Here is a 25,295-nt window from a genome sequence, read left to right on the forward strand (position 1 = left end):
CTGTTTTTGTAGATCACAATCTTCGTCTAATATGGTCAAATCGCCCACCCCTACCGCAACAACGTGAGAGACACCGACCTCTCTCTGTTAGTGCATCATGGAAATGGTGAAAGTAAGAGAACTGTTTCAAATATATGAAAACGCCCAAAAAAATCCCCAATAACCTATAATACAACATACAATAATGAAGTGTTAATTCGAGTGCAAAAAACAAACAAAAAAAAAACACATACTTGATGAATGAGCTGTGATCGTGACTCCAAATTGCTGACAGCAGCTATAATAAACACATTGGCATTTTTATTGACACAGACAAAGATCTCTCCCTCTCTCTTTCTCATATATATATATATATATATATATATATATATATATATATATATATATATATATATATATATATATATATATATATATATATATATATATACACACATATATATATCTTGCACTCGTGTGTGCTTATGTAGAACTGTTCTGAATCCCGTGCATATTTTGATAAATAATACAACCTCAATATTAGAAACAGCTCTCAAAATAAAGCAGCACAGTTTTGGAAAATTTCATCCAAAAATATTGCTCATTTTTAGATTAAATTATCTTTGTATTGTGATTAAAAAAACAACATTTACGAATTCCAATTTCGCATATATCTGTCATTATTTTGTGGCCGGTCAGTGAGTATTAATGAAATAAGCAGGGATTGAGTGCAAAGGCGTAATTATAGACCCCGTGGAACAGGAAGCCATAATGCTCCTATTTTATCCCTTGATTATTTCATACAGTTTATAACAGCCATCTGTGTCTGTATGCTTTCAACCTTTTCATATTGATAGACACAACACAGTGCCCGTAATTTGCATGGGTATGTAGAGTACAAGCCTGCTACGAATGCATTTCCCCTACTAGCCTTCTCCAACCACCATCTCTGCCAACATGAAGAAATACCCACAATTCCTTCACAAGGCCATGTGGACACCCCCTGCTCACCGCCACCACCTTCCCCCTCAAAAAAGTCACACAACAAAAGATAATGCTACAACCCGTTTCTGGTGCTGGGTATAAATATAATTATGACACACTATGAAATAATTCCTGATCGTTTAAATGAGTTGATAATAATAAAACTGGGTTCATTGATCAGTACTTTCATTCCTGCTACAGAATTTCTTCCCCCTTGCTAAAACTGTAACTGGGTCAATTATGTTTTTTTTTAAATTCAATTTCCCTTACTATGCAAATAAATCGTAGTTTGTTAGAATAAAACCACTTGCATTATTTATTTGTATGTCCATATATTTTTTTATTTTGGACTGATCAATCATTATCCATATTAATGAACTGAAAATTTGATAATTTAAAGAAAAAAAATCGATATGTTGTGAGAATTGCTAGATTCTTGATATGACAGAGACAAACCAGGCTATTTTTGAGAACTAATTATTGTGAAATAGTGAGCACCACCTGCTAACTGAATCCATAACCACCAAATTAATTTCTGAACTTATTCAATATAATTTAAAGCAATTTTCTACAAGTAGATGTTACTAATTTGAATTTCTTGATTAAAAACAGTCGTGTTGAGCATTGTATTTTATTAATACATATAACCTACTGACAAGCTAAATACAAGCATATATGATTTGGTAAGGCGCCCGCTTTGAGACTGGGAGGTCGGTGGTTCGCGCCCCGGCCGAGTCATTCCTAAGACTTAAAAAGTGGTCGGCGGCGCCCTCTGTTGGCTGCGGCTGCATCGGCTCGCTACAACGGGTCAGGTGCAATCGACATTTCGTTCTGTGTACATTGTTACACAGAATGACAATACAAGGAAATTATTATTATTATTATTTGTAGTTTTATGCGTGCAATGTAATGTTGATCTGAATTAAATTGACTTGTTTATATGTTTTGTGTTCATCCACACAGATATTTTCTTTTATAACAGGGGTCTCACACTCATTTTCACCGAGGGCTACATCTGTGTAATGGCTGTCCTCAAAAGGTCTGATGTACCTTATGAATGTAACTAAAGGTAATTGTTACATAAAGTTAATGTAACAACTTCTTTTTTTATATAAACTCTCAATCTATTAAATTTTATTATACGTAAAACACAATTGGTCTCCCCCCAAATTTTTTAATTTTTTTAATCATTTTATTTTATTATTATTATTTTTTGGACCCGGTAAATGGGGACCAAAACCACCCGCGAAAAGTGAAAATCTGCGAAGTAGCGACACCCCTTCAAAAATGCTTAAAAAAAAATAAAAATAAATATATTTTTTTCAAATTTTATTATTATTATTTTTTGGACCCGCGAAGCTCTGAACCCGCGAACGTGGAACCACGAAGTAGCGAGGTCCCACTGTATATATATTGTACATTTTTAGGATCATTTATTTCTCAATTCCACACAGTGGCATGGATATGAAATCCTGGCATCTAACGGCGCTTAGGCGTTATTGCGCGGATATATTAGTCAACAGGCATTGAGGGAAGTTTTTCGTCAAAGGACTCATTTGACCTGTTCATTGATGCTCAGACATTTTAAGCATTCGCAGGCTACGGGTTTCACAAATGTGTTTTATGATATGTTTATCATGGATGGCCGAGTCTAATATTGTCGTGAACAATGAACACTCCGTTGCTATCAATGACTATAAAAACAATGCTAATTCTAATAAATGCAAAATAGTATCTGCTGTCATTTAGAATAAACATGGTCCTAAACACGTCCTCCAGCTTTTATGCAAATCCTAGGCGTGTACAAAACCTAAGACGTAATATGTGATGAGCACAATGTGATGAAAGAGTGTGAATGCAGGCAGTAGATAAGTGGCAAAATTGAGATCAAGCTTTATTCCAACGGACAAAATGATAAACTAGAGAGAAAGGAGGCTAAATCGAATTAAAATGAAAGTAAGGGGGAGGGATTGGAAAGGAAGAGAGTGATGGCAGCTTCAGTGTAGTCTCCTTTTTGGAAGCAGACGCTGTAATGAAAGTAGATTGGTCCTGGAGTTTCGTCCAATGAGTGCATGAAATCCGGCTCGGTGAATCTGATTCACTGCGGAGGCTGCCGAGTGGCTCCTTCTGAGCAACACATGTACACACACGTCTTCTACCTCTACAGCGGCATGAATATTTATCAGAGCAGTTTTAATGACTTAACACTTCAAGCCGGAATTTTGTAGATAGGTTGTTGACGCTCAGTGCGGGTGGAGCAGTTCTTGCCGTTCACATCTCATTTTCGAGAGAGGTCGGTGTCTCTCACGTTGTTTAGGTAGGGGTGGGCGATTTTACCATATTAGATGAAGATTGTGATCTACAAGAACAGAAAGACCGTTGGATTCTTTACCATATTTTCCGCACTCTAATGCAACCAAAAAATAATCTTTTGTTATACATTTTTCATACATAAGGAGTCACCAGACTATAAGGGGCATGATATTGAGAATACAGTTAGAGCCACTGTGTGCATTTGTGTATAACCGTTGGGTTCTTTACACAACGGTATATATTACAGTAATCCCTCGGTTATCGCGGTTAATGGGGACCAAAACCACCTGCGAAAAGTGAAAATCCGCAAAGTAGCGACGCCCCTTCAAAAATGCTTAAAAAAAAGTTTTTTTTCATTATTTAATTTTATTCTTATTATTTTTTTAGACCTGTGAAGCACTGAACACGCGAATGTGGGACCACGAAGTAGCGACGCCCCTTCAAAAATGGTTAAAAAAATAAATAAATTATATATATATATATATATATATATATATATATATATATATATATATATATATATATATTTTTTACACATATATATATTTTAAATTATTTTATTTAATTATTATTATTTTTTAGACCCGCGAAGCTCTGAACCGTGAACGTGGAACCGCGAAGTAGCGAGGTCCCACTGTATTGCAAAGAGTGATCCGTCGATTAGGGTCGTTGACCAAAATCTCAAAATGTTGCCGACTGCACATCAGACATAAAAACCCAGTAGTTTCAGTGAGAGCAACAACACTTCACTACTAGACCATCAGTGGTACCAATGACACAAAAACGCACTCGACCGTCTCTCATTATCTCACTATTTTAACTCACATTTTCATAAACACTAATTTGCATGGTGTATTTTGTTTCTGCATTATGATAAACCTTGAGTCGGGAACCTTTTTGACCCAAAGAGCCATAATAGAAAAATATTTTGATTTTCTTTTCTTTCTTTTTTTTCTGAGAAAGAGCTATACCAAATATTTTAAGACAACTTTTAGCCAAACCAGCTCTCCAGACAAAATCAAAATTGTGCATTTTATTCCTCTGTGTGACATTAGATGATTTGACAAAACTTATGAAATAAGAATAATGCCAGAGCCTGTGTCCAATTCAAGAAATACAGTGGGACCTCGCTACTTTGTGGTTCGACGTTCGCGGCTTCAGAGCTTCGCGGTCTGTAATGGTTAAAAAATGTTTTTTTTTTTAAATAAAATTTTTTTTTTTTTCTTTCTTTCTTTTTATTTTTTGAAGGGGCATCGCTGCTTCACAGATTTTCACTTTTTGCAGGTTTCTTCGGCGGAACGTCAGCGGACGCGGGATAAGGCGGCCGGCTGGAGGGGACGGGGGAGGGGGGGTAAGTCGGTGGAGGTCACTCCCGGGTCGTGCAACGGAGCGAGTTCGGCGGACGCGGCGTCACCCTAATAAGGATAAGCGGTGCAGATAATGAGATGAGTTCTTTTTTTTTTTTTTTGGAAGGGGCGTCGCTACTTCGCAGAATTTCACTTTTAGCAGGTGGTTTTGACGCCATTAAACAGGTCTAAAAAAATAATAATTTAAAAAATATATATCTTTTTTTTTTGAAGGTGTGCCGCTACTTCGCGGATTTTCACTTATCGCGGGTGGTTTTGGTCTCCATTAACCGCGATAACCGAGGTCTTACTGTATACCACTTTAAACTTGTCTCCCTCCAGGAATTACTTAAGACCATTGAGGCTCATTTTGACCTTATTTTTTTTCACAATTATTGTTTCAAAACAAAGTGCAAACAGAGTTATTTTGTCAAAATGTCACAAAGTACTGCAAACGAGGATACTGTCGTATTTACATTGCAGACGAGACTGTGTGCATTGCTCTGCCCAACCCCTACCGCTCACCTGATCAAATTGCTGTGTAGTTGGCTAGCGATTCTAGCTGATTACAATTTTTCTGTGGGTTTTTACTTTTAATTGTCTCAACAGTGAACTTAAATTGGTTAATGAGCATACATATGAAGGATTTCTTGGCGACATACAGCCAAAACGGGGTCCCTTGATGTGATACCTTGACTGTAAACTGTAGTGGGGAGTATGCGTTTTAGATCCTCATCCAAACCATGCATATTACGAGCAGTACAACAGCTATGTGTGCAATAGAATTGGCTCCTTGTTTCATCAGATTGGAACGCTGCAGATCAGATTTGCATGAGTAATTTTTACTTCGAGCCATGTGTCCTCATGAAAAGAGCAATGCACGGTTCCGTGAGCCATAGGTTTTCAACCCTTGGTTTTAACAGTCTCTTCACTTCTTTACCTGTGCCTCAACAATGTTGCGGTTTAATTCTGTATGCATATGTATCTGAAAGAGCTTGTATAGTGCTTTGTAGAAATACATTTTGTTTTCTCCATTCTCCAACATGGAAAGAGTGTTTAACTTAACAGAATGCACTTTGCAAACTGGTGTTTCTGGCACCGTAAGTAAAAACAGTGTAATAATGAGATGAGATCCAATGCCTTGTCGTATGACACCTTACCACTTGTGGTCTACTGGTTTAACATTGGTGCTCAATTTCTTTTCACTACAATGGATGATGAAATTATTAAACCTCTTTGATTTTTGCATTTCGGAGATGGAATATGAGCTTGCTCTGTCCACTCCACGCATCGGCCCGGTATTGCAGTACCTCCGGGAACGGTGCATTCGCAATGATCGCAGCAAGGCTTTAGGGCTAGGACCTTAGCTTGGCCTTTTGGCTGAGAGTAAGTGTCCCGGCTCCTAGGCTTTGTAGCGTATTATGAACTGACCGATAACGGATAATGGATAATGAATAACGAAGATAGATCAATAACCCTTAAAAACCCCCAAACCCCCCCACACCTCCATTCAGATTCCATATCCGCTGTATGCAATGTTATGTGATTTTTGTCAACGATGTTAAGCATTTGATCAATTCTTGTGCAAATTTGGGAGGATATAAAAACATAAATACTGTATGCAATACCAATTTATTCTGCTCTATATAACTCAGTGTTATAAGGTGCACTTTCAAATTTCTGGCCTAATAGGGATTATTATCTGCGCCTCATGGTAAAAATATAACATTTATTTTTAATGAGTCACATTTCTACAAAGTAATTTTTGTTTATTTTTTCATTTTCATTGTGCTTTTGATGTTAAACATCATAGAGTTAAAAATGCTCTGACAGGGCTGTCCTGTATGAAGACTGGACAGACATGAACTCTGCAAAATTTCTGTTGGTCATGAGATCGAACCTTCATGTGTGGAGTTTGCATGTTCTCCACGTGCTTGCGTGGGTTTCCTCTGGGCACTCCGGTTTCCTCCCACATTCCTAAAACATGAATGTCAGGTTATTTGGCCGGTTTAAATTGTCGCTAGGTGTGAATGGATGAGTGAGTTGTCTGTTTCTGTGTGCCCTGCGACTGGCTGGCAACCAGTTCAGGGTGTCCCCTGCCCACTGCCCGAAGATGGCTGGGATGGGCTCCAGCCCCCCCGCGACCCTACTGAGGATAAGCGGTGCAAATAAGGGATGAATGGAAAAACATGAAAGAAAAATGGTCCAAATTTATTCTAAAATTGAAAAAATGAAAGATTAAATTAAGATTGGAATTTTATTTAAAAAAAAAGATGGTTATATATTTTTGCCTGTAAAAGGTAAATGGTCTGCATTTATATAGCGCTTTTCAAGTCAATGACCTCTCAAAGCGCTTTACAATGTGCTTCACACTTACCCATTCACACACACACTCACACACCAATAGCGGCCATGCAGCCATGCAAGGCGCCGACCTGCTTATTAAGGGCATTAGGGATTCAGTGTCTTGCCCGAGGACACTTTGACATACAACACGGAGGAGCCGGGAATCGAACCTGCAACCTCTTGATCCTAAGACAAGCGCTCTAACTCCTGAGCTAATGCCGCCCCTGTACATCAATATCTTGACAAAACAATTTCAAAATACAGACAGGCTTTTCACTTGATCAAAAAACAAAACTTAAAAAAAAGAACAAATGCACTCGGAAGAGATCGCTCTCGACCTTTCAAATCTTAGTCATCCTCTCAGCACATTTATGTAATTTACGTGTGCATATGGCTTTCCGCAGATCGTCCCTCGTAGATTTATGACGGCAGGAGCCGAACATGTTGCTATAGGAACTGTGTGCCGTTCACTTATATTCAAGTGAGAATGGTCTAAGAAGACAGTCCTGCTTGTTCGGCCGACTAAGGATGTTTGTGGAATCTGAATCATATCCCACTCAGGAATGTTGCTGTTATTTTGTGATTTATTGCTGATAATTTGGAATTTTCGAGCAGTGCCAATTATGGAGCCGTGGCCTCACATTCACTGCATTGTCACCTTCCAACGCAAAAATATGATCGCCATGTTGGTCTTGACATTCATTAATGACTCAGTTCATTGTTCATTGGGGTCCACTTAGTACCTGTTTTTCTCCTGTTGGTTCTGAGTAACTACCGGAGACATTTTGTTCTTACCTAATTGGCCGATGCCTCATTGCATCCGCGTATTATCTCAAGCCGAAGCTGTATGAAAAAAAAAATACAGTCTGATTAGGATTCAATTTCCTTGCATAGAAAGAAAATGTGTTCTCCTGTTCGTTGGTGTGCCGTCAGCGCCTGCAAGGCCTTCTCTGGTGGCCTATAAAGTATCTGGCTCATGTAATGTTAATTATATTTAGTCCCTGAATTCCAAATTGTCTGTCAGCTTCCTTTCATGACTTTTCTCCTGCTTGTACTGCTTCTAGTTGTCTGCTTTCATATTTAAGAATTTAACCAGTGTCTGAAACTCATGACAAAAGTTACCGGACACCAGGGCAGACAACTCTGACAAGTTGCCCGCCCCGTTTGTCCCAACTTGAAACACAATAAGACGACTAATCGCAAAAGAAGAAAAAACATTCTTGCAAAGTATTAAGGATTGATAATCAGAATATATAACAGAACAACACTTTAAAAGTAAGTTTTTTATAAATGTACTTATAACATTCATTGCATGTATGTGTCATCACTCTTTTCCATCTGCCATCAGTATGTACCTGTATTTACTCATCTTCATTCATGCAATATGTGGGTTGCGTCGTCTGATACAAGCCACGTGAACTCCTCTTTCCACGATGCTTTTAATGCACGTTTAGGTTTTGTAGCATCATAAATTTTGTTAGCTTCTTTTCAATATTTCTTCTGAGGCTGAGGTTTTGGCCTGATTCCTAACCACTTCTCAATTTTTCTTGTGTTCTCTGCGCGTCTACTTTGGAAAATGATATGCAAATGCACGATCCTATAGTTCTCGAGTGGGTCCGGAAGCACGAAGTTATTCGATGCAGGCTTTTGATTAGCTGCAGAGTATGCAAATTGCTAAACGAACCGAAATTCCGAAATTTCCAAGAACGGAGATGTTTTGTAAGTTGTACGCCCGACGTAAAAGATGCATGCCCCGGGCGTCCGATCAGACGTTATTTCAGCCGTTAATTGTTGCCAGGCTCATAAATCTACCCGAAGGCCTTCACAATCAGTTCTGCAGAAAAAAAAATGCATGAAATAAGTAACCAATAAACTGTTGGTTTAGCCAATCAGATTTCAAGTTGAAAAGAAAAGGAAAAAGATCTCTGTGTCCAGTGTTTCTGTCAAATGGCCATTTTAAGCCATAAATCGAATAAAAAATTATGCCTCAAGTGCAACAGAATAGGCTTGACTTTCAGCATTAGCGTCAATGGAAATATAAAAGAACTTCTTGATGGAAGTGAAACGCACAGATAATCTGTACCACAGAATAATATACATCTTCTTGAGGAAAGGAGGAGGGATATGTGCACCTATAAGAGGGACTTTTGGTGAGTAAAATGTGGCAATATTCCTGAAGAATATTGCAATTTAATGAGGTTATCATTGATGCTTATTTACATGTGTGTGCCACATGCAGTAAATGTTTTATTGCCTTAAAATAGTTATCGAGAGTTGGATTGATTCAGACGTGGCACTACTAAAGACGTAAGTGTAAAAAGCACTGCCCCCACTGTTCATCTTGCCGCAACAAAAAATGTTAGTACCGCAAGATTGTTTTGAAGATATCTACACTTCAAGTGAACTATTTTAAATATTTCCTTCAAAAGTGGCCTGGAGCCTATTAGGGAGCATACGACAAATAAGTGCCTCTTCTTCGCACCATGTTTTCCCTTCTGGAAAATGGCACTTGAAAGACATTTAATGCATTATACACAATTACTGAACACTGAGTGCCTGATATACAAAAGATTTGTGCGTGCAAAATTTGAGGGAAACTTAGACGTTTAAGAAAGCGATTGTGGAAGCTTTAAAATACTAACTAGGCCCAGGCAGGATTGATCGTTTGCCATTCTTGTTCAGTCCATTTCAATTGTGCAATGTTATTTTTCAAAACTGTGATGAATCATAAAACGTGTGATTACGTGTTCTTTTGTATCTCATTTGAAAAGCAGGTGAACGGAATTCAAAGCTGTTGATGTGCAAGCAAAATGAGAGGGGGTAGTGCTGGTGCAAACAAAGTTTGAATGCTACAAAGCCTGTTCCAAATTTAAGAGCTTGTTTGAAGCTAGTCAGAAAGAGTCTATTATGATTTAATAACAAAAAATCAACTCTGCCTTTCTGTGCACATTGGCAATTTTACTGAATGCTCTCAGGGATAGTGTGTATTATTTAATGCCACTTGGATGCAAAAATGTAGTTCCTACAAAAACCCACCAAAATTGATTTCATCCATCCATCCATTATCTGCACTGCTTATCCTCAGTAGGGTCGCGGGGGTGCTGGAGCCCATCCCAACTATCTTCGGGCAGTGGGCAGGGGACAACCTGAACTGGTTGCCAGACAGTCGCAGGGCACAAAATTGATTTCAATAAAAAGCAAAAAGACATGAATCTGATAAACATGCTTTTCATTTAAATACTCATAGGTTGAGAAATATTTATTCATTTCACATAACATGAGCCTCACCCAGAAGGAGCTGACAAACTGGCTGCCATCTTGCTGCCAAAGACCCAAAAACCTTGCAAAAATTTGGGCGAAGAATGAGACGAGAAATAGTGCATCTGGTCACTTTGAGTGTCTGTAGGTTTTATTTTTCAGTTTGCTCCCCAGCACTCATTTTCAGTTGCACTACGCATTGCATTGATATCTAGTGGTCAAATAATACTCATTGTCCCTTTAAGTTACTGCCACTCTTAAAATTGTATTTTATGCAGAATGAGCCCATGGTACTCATTCTCACATCAATCTTTGCAGCAAATTTTAATGAATGATTGAATGATTAATTAAATTAATTCTATGCATTTGAGGAAAAAAACAAAACCATAAAAATAATTTTTACATTTGTTATTTAAAGGTAAAAATATGAAATATAAAATATAAAACATTCTACTGGCTGATGCCATCATCATTGAATCTCTTTTTGTTGCACCTGCAAGTATGTGAAATTCTTAGAAGCGCGCAAATAACCTTCCTTTATCATCTTTTTGTTTGGGGGGGATTGAGTTGGCATTCGGACTATTTCAAACAGTCCTTTTCTTACTTTCACAATTTTCATCCTAGAACAGAAGAAAATCGCTAGCACGTGCATGAAATCACCCTCCACCCCGCCATCCCCCACCTGTCCTTTACTCCAGCGTAATGAGCTCCGTAGCTGGAACGCTGAGGGTAAAAGTAAAATAAAACAGATGGTGCAGTGGAAAGAAAAAAAGACTTTTTGAACTCAGTTGGGCATTGTTCGCGCATACTTAATAGAGAGAATATTCTATTTGAAACTTTTAAGGACACCGTAAACTATGTACTAAAAGGAGCAAAACGGAGATGAGTCTGATTGTCTCTGCCCCATTCCTCAACAAAATTTGGACTAATAAGAAGAGATAAACGAAACAAAAAATCTCGCTGGCAGCTAACAATTTTCCCCTCCCATTCATTACATTACGGACAACGAATAGAACAAAGTATGTGATTTTAATCAGCACCATTTAGCAACTGATTAATTATTGCACTATTATATACTGTCAAGTCATGTTTATTTGTATAGCTCTTTATCACAAGGATCAAAGAGATGGACAGACTACATACTACTTCAAACTACAGATTATACTATACACCATCCCTTGATCTAAAGCCTACATGAGGGCAAGAAAAAACAATGACATTCTTTGTAGAGGGTGCATTTCAACATTCCAAAACAAGGTAACAAGGATGACCGTTTTCTTCATGTAAAGTGATAACTCTTCATATGAACTAAGTTGGTTTCATGATCAAGCTCATAGCTTGAATTTCTTGTGTAACGGGCATATTTTCCTTATATAAAATGTTTAAAACAAATTGTTCCCTCCCGCCCTCCCAAAAGCATGTAGGTCAGGGGTGGGCAAACTAAAACCCGCGGGCCACATACGGGCAGGCAGGCTTTTGTATTCGGCCTCCGAACAAAACTGGTTAGAATATCATGACAAAAGAAAATAAAGTGCTACACACGAAACAAGTTGCCAATGTTGTCCCCATTGTCTCTTTGTCTCTCTACAACAAAAATACTTCTACAGCAATACATAAAAAACACTACTAAACTAAATATCAAATATAATGCTTAAAGCAGGAAGCTCATATATTATTTTGGTTGTAATCTCAAAATAAATAGAAATGGTAGAGAAATACTACAAAATCTACTGAAGGAATACATTTTTACTGTAACATTAAATGTGTTCATTTACACACCAAAAATAATTATAGCACTTATTTTTGCCTGTAGAAGATTGCATGTGCAAACTGGCCAAGCTGATGCTGGGCGTAAGCGTTCACGAGCGGTGAGTCATCTTAAGCGGTCTTTAGTGGTAGCCTCTGGGGCTGCTCATGACCTGGATTTTCCCTTGTAAAGCGAGCAAGATTTTTCTATACGAAGATTTGTGTTTAAATGCATGAAGACTCTACTTGTAATCAGGTTGTCTAAGAGAGCAAGTGTGTGTACGGGGTTTGCAAGTGAGAAAGTTGGCCCCTGCAGGCTCGGAGCCTGGTGGGGACGATCTGCAGCCCACCCGTGTGTAAGTGATACGGCTGCTGTGTGCGCTGGTGTGGCTAACGGAGCAAATGGTGGGTGAGATGAGAGGGCAGGCTGACGGCAAAACCGGGTCATTAAGTGCCGTGACCTCGTGCGTCAGCCATTTCTGGACGCCTCTTGTGGATTAGATGAGCATTGACTTGACTGGCGACCATTGGATTTACACTAAAACAGTGTTGTTCAACTGGTCCGACCTCAGAACCCACCATGCTAACCTAATTACATGGCTGGACCCATCCATCCATCCATCATATGCACTGCTTATCCTCACTAGGGTCGCGGGGGTGCTGGAGCCCATCCCCAGCTATCTTCGTGCAGTGGGAAAGGGACACCCTGAACTGTTTCCCAGCCAGTGACAGGGCACACAGAGACAGACCACTCACTCGCTCATTCACCGGCCAATTGACCTGACATGCATGTTTTTGAAATGTGTGAGGAAACCAGAGTGCCTGGAGGAAACCCACGCAAGCACGGGGAGAACATGCATACCCCGCACAGGAGGATTCGATCACATGACCTCAGGACTGTGTCGCGCAAGCGCTAACCACTCATCTACTGTGCCGCCCAAGATGAACCTCATGTTACGTAAAAGAAATACAGATTTCTTGCCATACGAGTACTGAAAGAAAATGCACGTTTAATGATAGTTTATGTATTTTTTCGCTTGTAATTTAAATCAATATTGATTTTTTTTTTTAATGAATGAAGTTTTTTTAACCACTTAGAGGTGCTAAATAATACACACTGTTCCTTTAAAACTAATGAACAGTAACACTTCCACTGTGATTTCGCGACAAGACTCACAATTTTTGTGTTAAATGACATTTAGTTCTTCACCTGATCACTAAATCCTCCTGGGAAGCTGTATTTGTGTGCGAGTTCCACTGCAGTGAGTTTGCGCGTTCGTTGTGCATCTCTGTGTCCATCAAGTTGCCTCTCTGCGATTGCATGTCGTTCTCTTTTAATTGTTGCCATGGAAACAGAGTGCTGCCAGAAAAGTCCAGATTCAAAGAGGGCATCTCGAGCTCTTGCACCCTCTCGCTGTACCACTCTCTTTCTGTTTTTCGGTCTCTCTCTTTCTTTCTCTCTTTCTCGCGTTCTTATCTCTCCCTTTTTTCTGTTCTTCTTCTGCCAGCGCGTTATCTTCTTCCCTTTCATCTTACTTGTGTCTCATCAAGGTCCTCCTTGGTTTAGGCTCCCTGTCTTTGCTCCCGCTGTGCCAGCCCTCTCTTTCTGTCTGTTTCTGTCCTCATGCCTCTTATCATTCCGCCATAATTCTTTCCCTCCCACCTCTCTGTCCTGCCTGGGGAGGCGTGCACACTTGACTATTAACACAGGGACCTGTAATTAGAGCTGACGAACCCCCAGCAATTAGTTTTCTCTAAAGTAGTTCTTCTGTCATCTCCGCATAAGTCCCCTTTATCTTGCTCACAGTCTGTCCTTTTTTTCCTCGTCATGTCTGTCATTTCTTGTGTCAGTAGCTGTCAGCTTTTTGTCTATTTAGCCTGTTATATTGTTTTTATTTCTTGGGGCTTTTGTAGGGCTCTGGCTATTGCAGAATGCTCACGCACGCATGCAACAAGAACAAAAAGCAACACTTATACATGGTTAGGCCACTTGGGTCCTGGGTTGGGTTGTCTATTTTGGAAAAAAAACAATTTCGATTTTTCGATTTGATTTTGAAAATCTTCTGTGCTATTTTTTGTGAGTACTTAATCATAGTGAGCATTGTTTCCTATAATGTTTTGTGAGACACGGGTGGGTGGACTGTCTCAGGCAGGGGTCTATGACATGCAGTCCGGGGGCCAATTGCGGCCTGCGGGGTGATCGTTTGATGCCCCCACTGTAATCTGAAAGTCTAAAGGGACGGTCGTGTTATTTATCGCTTCCTAGTGGGAGGAAAAAAAGACCAATATTGATTTAAAAAAAAAATCCAAAATAAAGAACTATGATATAAACGTACATTTTTTAAAAAGTACTCCTTGCTCGAAAAATTTCCCTTTTTTTACATAACATGCACTAAGGGTAACTAAAAACCCCATAAAAGGCTGGATAAGTATATGGTGGGAAAAATCGTTCATTTTGGTCACTTTGAGTGTCCTTATTTTGTATTCTTCCTTGTACTGGTTTTGGGTTGCACTACGCAATACAGCAACATCTAGTGGTCAAATAATACACATTTCCCTTTAATGTAAGTAAAGCCCATGCAAATTGCGGATTCATTTTTACTTTTTCACATTCATTTATTTTTAGTTTCAGTTTAGTTCCTTATATTTTTCTAGATCTCATTTTGTGTAGAAAATGAAAAAAATATATTTGAAAACAGTGGAATGTTTTTAATCAGAAGTCTTCCTGCGGAAAACCCGATTTGGCCCAATTTCACCTGGACCCTAGCTCCAGAACAGTGTTAGGAATTTCAAGGCAGTGGAGTATTTCCGATGCTGCGTTGTTCACATTGCTGTTTGTTTTCCTTTTTTCTTTTTTATCTAGGGGTTTTCATCATATTTAAGGTCATCTTCTTCTTTATCAAGGAAAAAAAAAGTTTTAATAATGCTATGAATTTTTGGGGTGCTTGATAACACCATGGGGATTGCATCTTTTCACTCCATCCAAATAAAAAACTATAAATCCTGAAATTTTTTTTTGGGTCTTACGATTACATAATCGCACTATGTCCCATAGCGATATCGATTAGATTTCGGTAAATCGTGCAGCCCTAGTCCTGGTATCGGTACTTTGCCGTGGCTCGTTTGGTCTCGGTCACATAAAAAAAGCTTTATTTTTGCTTTTACCGTATTTATTTGTATACGCAGAAGTGTATTTACACCCAATAATGATTTCATATTTTAAGTGCGTGTTACACCAATGTTTTATGGAATTATATCTCAGCAATAGATGTTCAGTTGGCAAATATCATTGACCTCATTTGCACAGCATTGGATACAAGAATTGAACCCGGTTTGCAGTGGAGAGAGTGCTGAATCCTAATCGCTGGGCCACTACGATTTTAGATGACAAAGGAAAATACATTAGTTTTTTCGGTATCTCATCATCATACTATTTTACTCATGGTGTCACATTGAACAACATTGTTAAAAAGCATTACAGGAAAGAGTTAAGCCAAAACAACGTTGTACAACAGGGTACCGTGAGTAAAAATAGTGATCCGTTGTTGGTCTAGAGATTACCTAACCAGCCTCTTCTTTTCTTTTCTCATTTTTTCATATTTGTGTCAGGACCAGAACGGAGACAGGGCCCGCTTGCGTGCAATTCTCTTAGTTTTATTGGGAAGAAGGGAAAGGATACCACACACGATCCGTAGATCGCTGGTTGCGGGGAGCAGGTTGCTCAGACGCGGAAGTGGTATTTCCGTGGCGAGCGATGGCGTTGTCGAGAGCGGAAAAAAAACAGATCAGTAGCCAGGAGGGGGGATCAAAATCGTAGTCGAGATCAGAAAAGGGGTCGGAGCCGGGAAACAGATGGGAATCAGAACAGGAGAGAGTCAGGGTCGAAGAGCTTGCCTGGCTTAAGCTGATGTTCGCAGACGGACTGACAACAGGTGACAGAAAGACGGGGGTTTAAAAAGTGACGGATAGCCAATCAGCGTCCATTGGCGCCTCAGGTGCCTCGCATCAGTAATCATGACAATTTGTGCTCCGTCGGATCATTTGTGTCATGGATATTAACCCTTTCAGGAGGCTGCACAATGTATATATCACCAACCAATCACAGTTAACAAATGAATAAACTATTGAAACTGTCATTCACAATTATGGCTAACATAATTTATTTTAAATACATTCTCAATTTATCACAATTCTTTTGAAACATTTTTGTGTATGTTATTTCTACTAATTCGCTCATTTGTGAATACGTATTAAACCAACTAATGATGTCGACTGCTATGCACTCTGAATGAGTTTGAATTTGAATGTTGCAAATTTGTATCAAATTTTCACTGACTTTGATAATAACCCTCGCATCATATGAAAGCACACTATTTTCTACTCACTGCTAGTATTGGAAGTGACCTACTATGAGAGCTCCTGGGTGTCATACTCATTTTAACTCGGGGGCCACACGATAGAACAAACATTCTTTCGCGGGCCGGACTAGTAGATTAGAGAGAAAGAAAAAAGAGGGAAACAAATAAGAGGAAGAGAGGGAGAGAAAAATACAGAGGGTGGGAAAAAGAAAGGGAGGAAGAGGAAGGGAGAGAGTGAGAAACAAAAGAGATGGAAAGAGAAATAGTGAGGGGTAAAGAAAGAGAGAAATCCAAAGAGAAATAAAAAGAAAGAGAGAAGGAGAGAAAAGAGAAGGAGAGAAAGGGAGAAAGGGAGAAGGAAAAAGCAAAATAGAGAGGGAGAGAAAGAGAAAAAAGAGAAATCTGATGATGAGGATAATTCTAGTAATGCTTGTATTGTATTTTTTCTATATTTAAATCACAGAGGGAAGCTCCATAATACTTTCTTCTCACTATAGATGTACATGACACGGTTCAAAAATGTCCTCTTATCATTTTAAAAGTCATGTCATTTAACAAAATACAAGACGTTCATTTCCTAGAATCTCCTGATCTGCGCAAAAAGCCATTCAGTGATCCTATGCCCAATTATAGACATCACAATCCCGTTAGCGTTTAAGGTCTTGCTTGCACGTGGTGTCCATCAAGCACCAGTAAAAACAGTGTGTAAAAACTATCGAAATTGAACTCTACAATGACTGAGTGTCAAAGTGTCGTTCACAGCTATATTGCATTACATGATTAAAATATATACTATATGATGTAACAAATTTAATCAATTACTCAGAAAAATGGGCATCGTGAAAATAATAAACAGTTTATTTTCAGTTTTGGTAGATTACATTCTCGTTTAATTTTTCTTAAATACTTTATCCTACCCCTACCTACTCACTATCATTGTGATTATTGAGTTGAAACTTAATTTAAAGGTTAATCTCAAGGTACATCCAGAAGCCAGGGATACTATGTCACATTAAGATGCAGTAAAACCACGTTTTTTTTCTGACATGATTGACTGTCAACCATAGGACACATTGAGATACAAGTTTGCAGGGGGATACCATGTTCCAACAAAAGGCCCAAAGGCAGTTTTGTTTTTTATTAGCAGGGCAGAATGTGCTACCCAATGGCAATTGGTGGTAAAAGAAATCCCTTATGATTAAGACACACTCCAGAAAAACTTTTGTTAGCAAGCAGGTCTGGAATATTGGCCCGCGAAGAACTGCGATCTAGGCCAAATGGGTGATGACAGTTTCAAAGAAGTTGGTGAATATCATATCAAAAACGGTTGTCAGTCACTTCACATCAATTCTAACATTACTCACTTTTCAGTCACTCAATGACAAATTATCACAGATGTCGGTTTCCAACAGTCTTTCCATCAAGTTTGGATCAGTTCTGTGAGAAAAGATCCATTTCCCAGTTTGCTCTTCTGTATTTGTTCTGGTCAAGAGGCTGAGATTTTATTCACTGGTAGAATATATATCTTCCATGATATAGAGTATACTTTACGATAATGTTCCTTTAGAGAATTTCACATTAATTATTGATCTGTGAGACACTTCTATGTAAACTATATGGCACCGTATCATGTACATGTATGTTTTTATGCACTATTCATGCATGTTAAGTGTGACTTCCTCTCTTCTCCTGCGTTGTGTATTTCTGGTTGTTTTTTCCACTAGGTTTTCTCACTTTCTTTCACTCTCCCCCATCGTGTCTGTGGGCAGACATTGACATGCACTAATTCACATAAGCCATGTAGCCTCTCGGCAATCCACTTTACTCAATCAATGTTGCATGCTTCTGTGTTCACCTCTATTTTCTTCTTTAACTGCAATATTCTCTTTTTGTCAAGTCTTCCCAAACAGATTTTTTTTTCCTTATAAGCACAGAAAGTGTAGTGTTCCCCCCACAATCATGCAAATACGTTGCATAATATTTTATGCACCAGGGGACTTGAGAAATGTAGTTTCAAAGTTGACCCATATGGCTTGTTTCCTTCAGAGCTGTGACATCATTGAAGGAACACAACATTTTCAAAATGGTGAATCCCATTAATTAAGCATGTGAGGCAGCTCCAAAACAGACAGCGATTATAGAGAACTGCAATTGCATACCACTCATTTTTGCTCAGGGAAATAGGAACTTACTTACATTACCCTGTCCTACGTGGCCTTTTGACTGTTTTGTCAGAGTTGCGTGATTTGACCTCCAAAAGCTGCGTGGGGTACGTTTACCTGCCGCCTTTACAGCGTGCTTGTTTGGATCACCTCCGCTTTGGTGCGCAATTGTGACTTTTTGACAGTGTTTTTTTTCTGCATGTGTCGCGGTTGGTATAAGTTTGTCCAGCTAGCTCCCTGTTGGGATTGCCAGCAGCTTTCCTGTTTTCTTTGCTCCTGTTTGGCACTTGCTGGCTGCCCACCGTGTGTTGTTTGGCCAGCTAGCCTGGCGTCAGCTCCGGTTTTGCCGTGTCTTATGATTTATTCCCGGCTGTCTTTGATGTAACAGCCCTTGTTCCTTTTCTTTGTTGGTTTGCATTTAGCGTAGCTGCTCACTGCGTTGGACAGCCGTGCATTTTTCCACCGAAGCTGGGACTGTCTTTCGCTGATTGGTCCTGGTTAGCGCCCCTTTGGCGGCTCTCTATGTGCTATTTTTGACAGTTAGCCCCTTTTTGGCTGCTAACCCTTTGTTTACCATTACTCCTTCCACCTGCAACACAATACCTAGAATTTCAAAAAAATACCAAAAACACTCAAAACCTCTGGAACTGATTAACTCGTAAAACATTATGGTGAATGGGTTGCTAGTGTGCTGATTTTCCTCCAAAGACGTCATTGCTCTGGATGACAAAGAGAAGACAAACTGTATTCAAAATGCATTATTTCTGAAAATAATTTTATACCAGAGCCATATGCCCCAAGTGGGAGGTGGCTAGAGTCGAGACTTTTTCTGGGAGGTCGATACAGAGGAGGGGATTCCCAGCCCCCTCGCTCAACCCAACTGATGTGTTGGGAGTCATTAGGTGAACAAACCCCCCAACTCCAACCCCTAATGCCGAGCGCCAAGAAGGGAGGCAATGAGTACCAATGTTGTAAGTCTTAGGTATGACTCGGTCGCGGCTTGAACTAGGTACCTCCCAGTCTCGAGGCAGGCGCCCTACCCACAAGACCGAGCTGGACGGTGGCCACGGAAGTCGGAATCTGCTAAGGAGTGTGTAAAAACTCACCTGCCGAATCAACTAGCCCTGAAAATAATTAGTATATGGATTTTATGCAAAAAACATGTACTATTTTTGCAAATTTGGGAATAGCTTTAAGGGCCCTGTTTGCATTTATAACCATTTGTTTTCTTTTTGCCCTTCATCTACAGGTTTTTCTCTCCTGCTTCTCCACCATGCCTCTCAGCGGCTGTCCCTCCCCCCTGCGCATTCACACCAGGGTGTGCACCTACGCCTCCTCTGTTGTCCAGGTGCAGGGAAGGCGAGGCCGACAACTCCATCCTTCCCCGCCTCCACCGCTGCACTGCCACTACGTCTCACTTTGTGTCCTTCTCTTACTCCTCTGCCTTCTTCACCTGCCCCCCGCCTGTCACTCGCGGAGAGAGAAGGGAGGTGGCGGCCACTACATCCCCATCCCACCTCCCCCTCCGCACCACATGGCCCTTCCCAACATCCTGCGTGGCCTAAGCATCGCTGTCGTCCTTGTGGGCAACTCCAGTGAGATGGCACTGGCTGGGGCTCGGGAGAAGGAAGACTTCTTGCACATGGCACCCAACGTTGAGATCCTGACCATGAATGAGACGGACCCTAAAAGTATAATCAAAAGCATCTGTGACCTGATGACGGATCACTGGCTAGAAGGCGTGGTGTTTGGCGATGACACGGACCAGGAGGCCATCGCCCAGATCCTGGACTTCATTTCAGCGCAGACCCATATCCCCATTTTAGGGGTTCGTGGCGGTTCGTCCATGATCATGGCTGCTAAGGTAGGGCACCATCAAAATTACACACTTAATGATAGGCCCTAAAGGTGGGGTGTCCATAAAAAGTTGAAAGTTAAATCATTTCTCTATTATGTATGTTTTAACAATGGCCAACTGTGTTGAAAGAGCCCATATGCTTTATTTTCCACTGCAACTATCTGCTTTTATCTGCTTTTAACTGTTCGGGGCGGAACACACTTGGTTCGAGGAATGGGGGCGTAGAGTGCTGGAATGTGATGTCATGCTTATCACTGCAGATTTTGTTTTCAATTTGTTTAGAATGAAAATGTTGAAAGTAACAAAAGACCTGCTTCAAGTAGAGTCCGAATACCAACTGAAACCCCAAGAAAGAATAAAAAGAAGAGTTTGTTCGAGCACATCTAAGGAATGCACATACTTGCATGCGCAACATAAGCAGCTTGGCACAGGATGCAATTATGACACAGGCCAAAAGACAGCGTAGGCGAGTAAAAAAGCTCCAAATTCTGTACAGCTTCTTTAAAGTTTTTGAAAGAGTCAAACAGGGCTACGGCGACATAATTGTATTATAGAAATAGCGACAATGACATCTCTACATGTATATAATGCCTGCTGAGAGTCGCTCATGCGCTACAGTTAATAATGTCTTTGGGGTGGTAAGATAAACCCAAAAATGGCGGCGTCATCATTAACTATGCGTACCAAAACTTCTAAAGTTTAGGAGCTTTCTTGCCTGGATACAGCCAATAAAAAGACTACTTGAAAAGTTTGCAAAGCAGACCTTGCGTAGGATGGCACAGGATCAGAGTCTAGAGTATGTTTAATAAATGATACCCATTTTATTGTGCTTATTATCATATGCCATGAGTTGAATCAACTGTATGCTAAATTTAAGAAAAAAAAAACGATTATTTATCCGATTATTTGACGAATTGTTTAAATAGTTTGTTACTCGTCGACTATTGAAATAGTTGCAGCTCTAGGGTCAACACTGCGGGCAGTCCTTTGCCATGCAGTGATATTGCTCACAAAGTTAGACTAGTTTCAGAGTTACTGAAAATAATTGCGTATTAGTATCATTTTTGCCACTGAGTCATGTATCTTTTTCAGGTAAATTGTCGGTACAAAGAATTCAGTCGATTCGTTTGGAAAGTTATCTGTGTACTTTTGCTGGATTGTTTCCTTATAAATTGATGGCCAATATCTGGAATCTTCTGATTTTTGACAGTGAAATTCTCTCTTGTTCTCTTCAGAAGGTAAGAGTTCACCTACGAACGGGTCTGAAAAAAAAAGCAAGAAGATTTCATTCATTGTCCTTTAATTGCAAAGCCTTGTTGGTCCTGGTTAGCTCTCCATACTCTGTTTAAATTCTGTCTTGATTTGGTTGGAGTCAGGCACCATAAATGTCTTTTTTACTTAAACCATCGAAACATTTCCTAATGAACATTGTTTAGAATACTTGATCACGCATCACTAGAGATTTGTCCCCAAATTTTCTCTCAAATTAAGTTTGAGTTGACACTGAGCCACTGGAATACAACCTGTTGTGTGATCTTGGTTTGAACTAATCATTTTGTACAACCTGCCTGAATTTTAAACATCTATCTAGTCTGTCAGATAATCAGGATCTTTATACATGCACAGATTTACAGGGTAAAACTGATGTTTGACGAGTCAAACAGTTTCTATGCATATTGCTAAAGCTCTTACCTGACTTCATCTGGACTTTAAGGCGATTCTTGAAAATCCCTCTCAAATCATAATCCTTCATAAATCTATCATCTTAAAATAAGAACCAGTTGAATATACCGAGTAATGTAGCTCCTTCTGCTCCGTGTACTTGTCGGTCGGCTATTTTGTCGCCTTGGATGGGATTTTATTTCCAACGAACAACTTTCCAGCAGTTTTGGGGCCATCGGGTTCAGGTCATCAGTTGGACACATGAACTTTAAGGACAAGTGGAGGTCAGCAGCTGCCACTGAAGCTTGTTTCTGCACCTTTTTATTTGAAAATTAGGGAGCAATATGGGAGAGAGAGTTTCTCTCTTTTACAGACATTTTTGTCTTCCAAACTGTTCTCACAGTCTTGGAATTGTACTGTTGATCACTAAAATCTTTTATATTGAAAAATATCTACATTTTTTGTGGCCTGATGCTTATAGATTTTTTAGGTATATCCAGAGGAATTTGTGCTAACAAAATAATGGCCAATTTTCCTTTTGAATATAATGAAGTTTACATTATAAGAACTTTTTTTTTGTTTTAATACAATTATCTGTAATGCCAAGTAACATGTTGGTGTAGCATATATTATTTAATTGAAATGAAAAAATAATGTTTGGTTAAGTAGCCAATGAATCATTTTCTGTAGATACTGGAGCTCAAGTGAATGTTTGAAGAGATAAATCTACAATTAGGTAACCTTTCAGTCATTATGAGAAACAAAGTCTTGTATTTACAATATGTTCACTGTATCTGTACTGAGTGAACTATTATTTTGAATAGATATTTGTGTTGACTTTTTCATACCTTAAGTTGATGAGTTCTCTAGACGGATGCAAATACTGCAATTTCCTTTCAGAACATTTCCCCAGCCGCTTGCAGAGCCCAACTTCCCTTGAGAGCTTTCTCTCTGTTGTTACTAAGGACTAGAGAAAACCAAAACAGGGCCCCATTAAGATTTTGTCTTCAAATGGATTTGTTTCTAACTAATGGCCTGAGACTGTGTCCTGGCGTAAATAAGATAGTGGATTGGCAGAAGAAAGAGAATAAAGCATGGGAAGAATGTATAAAATTCAACTTGTGAAGTTCAAACGGGGTAAGATAAAATCTCAAGGTGGTTTTGTCAGTGCAACTACATTCAAAGACATGGTTCAAATATAGAACGGAAAACTTTACAATTGCTAGTAATAGTCTTCCTTCACGTTCCATATGCCTGACTTTATGATTTTTTTTTGAGAGGGAAAGCAAAGTTAAACAATTTGCATGACTCTGTTGAACACTTGTGCACAATCTAAGAATGTGGCTTTGCTTGCATACAAACTTTTGGCAACTCACACTCGACAGAGATTTAATTCCTTTAATGAAACCTAATCTGATATTCTTTATGATTTTTACATGCATAATTATCTTGTTTCATTTAAATACTGAAACTTTACTTTTACATTTTAGGTTTCATGTAAATTATTACTGAAAGCACGTGAAGCAATATTATTATTCGATTAAAAACAAATACAGAATGCATATATAGTATCTCGGTTCTCGGACCCCTTAACCACCTTGATTCGGGGCACTACTGAGAACATAACTCTGTTGACGTCCACTGTTGACGGTTCCTGGGCTGAATTTGTGTTGTGGCAAAGTTGGCAACAGTCCATTCCTTGATGTTTTCAGCCCAGTTCTTCGCATCTCCAAGGCCAGGATATTCTTTTCCAGGTTTACTCTGAGTCTCGCAAGCGTAGATTCTGATCTTTGATTTCACTGCTATGCTCTTGTCCCTCCAGATGGGTTTAAGTCTGGCAAGTGGTTTGAGCTATCATGGCCAGGATTTCTGGTTCTGGTGACAGCTTCAAAATATTTAAGTTTGGTGACCGGTTCAAGTTCTTGATGGTTGGTGGTGAGGTTTGTGGCGATACATTGGTAGTTTCTTCCCACATTCCAAAAACATGCATGTCAGGTTAACTAGCCTTTCCAAATTATCCCTAGGTATGAATGAGCGAGTAGGTTGTCTGTCTCTGTGTGCCCTGCGACTCGCTGGCAATCAGTTGAGTGTCCCCTGCCCACTGCCTAGAAAAATGAAATTATCTGCATTTATATAGCGCTTTTCAAGTCAATGACTTCCCAATGCGCTTTACAATATGATCCACATTTCCCAATAGCGGCCTTGCAGCTATGTAAGGCGCTAACCTGCTTATTGGGGGTATTAGGGGTTCAGTGTCTTACACAAGGACACTTCGACATGTAACACGGACGAGCCGGGTTTCGAACTAGGATCTCTTGATCCCAAGACGAGCGCTCTACCTCCTGAGCTACTGCCGCCCCCAGAGATGGCTGGGATGGGCTCCAGCACCCCCCGCGACCCTACTGAGGATAAGCGGTGCAGATAATGGATGGATGAATGGATGGAAATATACCTAAAAGTTGTGCTTTTCACTTTGAGATATTGCTTTGAAAAAAAAACATTTGCTGGATATCCGTATTCTCCTTGAACTCTTTAGCTTTTTGTATCTTCTGCTTTGCAAACAGGTTTTTCAGCTTATGCTGATGTGTTGTCTCGTAGTGCCATTTTACATTAAATCCCTAATTATGGCCACATTAGCTCCACACTGAAGACACATGGGTTTTCCAGCAATGTCAGACATATCATCAGCCTCTGATCGGTTTTGAAAGGCTTTTTTCAAATCAACTTTTCTCTTGGCCATTGTGAGGGTTTACCATCCATGCAATTCACAGCAACAGAAATGCCACCCTGCTTTTCTCCGTTTAGCCTTCCGTTACATTGTGATGGATAGAAGCGATTCCCTGGGCAACATGTCTGTGCTTCCTGACACTAAAGATTCACTGTTAATACATCTGTCACTCATGTTCCTTAACTGGCTGACGTGGTGTTTGCCAGTAAACTGGGAGTGCTCGTCAGGCTCCAGCAAACTCGATTGATGCGGGAACGTTTCCGGAAGTCTTGCGGTAGCAAGGTAGCTAAAGAACTGCATTATTGGATCTGTAGTTTGAGAGGTATCAGCATTTCACAGAGACAGGCCATTATAGTAAATGTATATAAAATGATTTCTTGGGCCTTATAGAATGTACGCAGGGCCAAATGTGACCCGCAAGCAGTGAGTTTGAGCCCTACAGTTCTGAGGGTATGGCTTTGTAATAGTACAAATAGCTTTAGTCGCTGAGGGGCCACGATGTTAATGTAAAAACACATGCTCCTCAATAAAAGGTTGCAGCCACAAAGTACAGAT

At 39.7% G+C, this 25,295-nt stretch overlaps 1 protein-coding gene and 1 pseudogene across 3 annotated transcripts in view; both read left to right on the forward strand.

Annotated features, from left to right (window-relative positions):
* grin2ba (glutamate receptor, ionotropic, N-methyl D-aspartate 2B, genome duplicate a) overlaps positions 1–25,295 on the forward strand; it is a 211,578-nt gene that overhangs the window by 43,442 nt on the left and 142,841 nt on the right. For all 3 annotated transcript variants that reach the window (XR_015849466.1, XM_088326013.1, XM_088326026.1), the window contains one exon: positions 19,742–20,356. Coding sequence is in view for 2 of the 3 variants with exons in the window: in XM_088326013.1 (XP_088182139.1) it covers positions 19,742–20,356 (615 nt within the window). In the remaining variant the exon portion in view is untranslated. The remainder of the gene's footprint in view (positions 1–19,741; positions 20,357–25,295) is intronic.
* On the forward strand, positions 5,819–5,954 carry LOC148373515 (U2 spliceosomal RNA; annotated as a pseudogene).

The sequence above is a fragment of the Urocampus carinirostris genome, chromosome 1, assembly GCF_059441175.1.
Source record: "Urocampus carinirostris isolate Australia breed hairy pipefish chromosome 1, RoL_Ucar_1.0, whole genome shotgun sequence".
NCBI lineage: Eukaryota > Metazoa > Chordata > Actinopteri > Syngnathiformes > Syngnathidae > Urocampus > Urocampus carinirostris.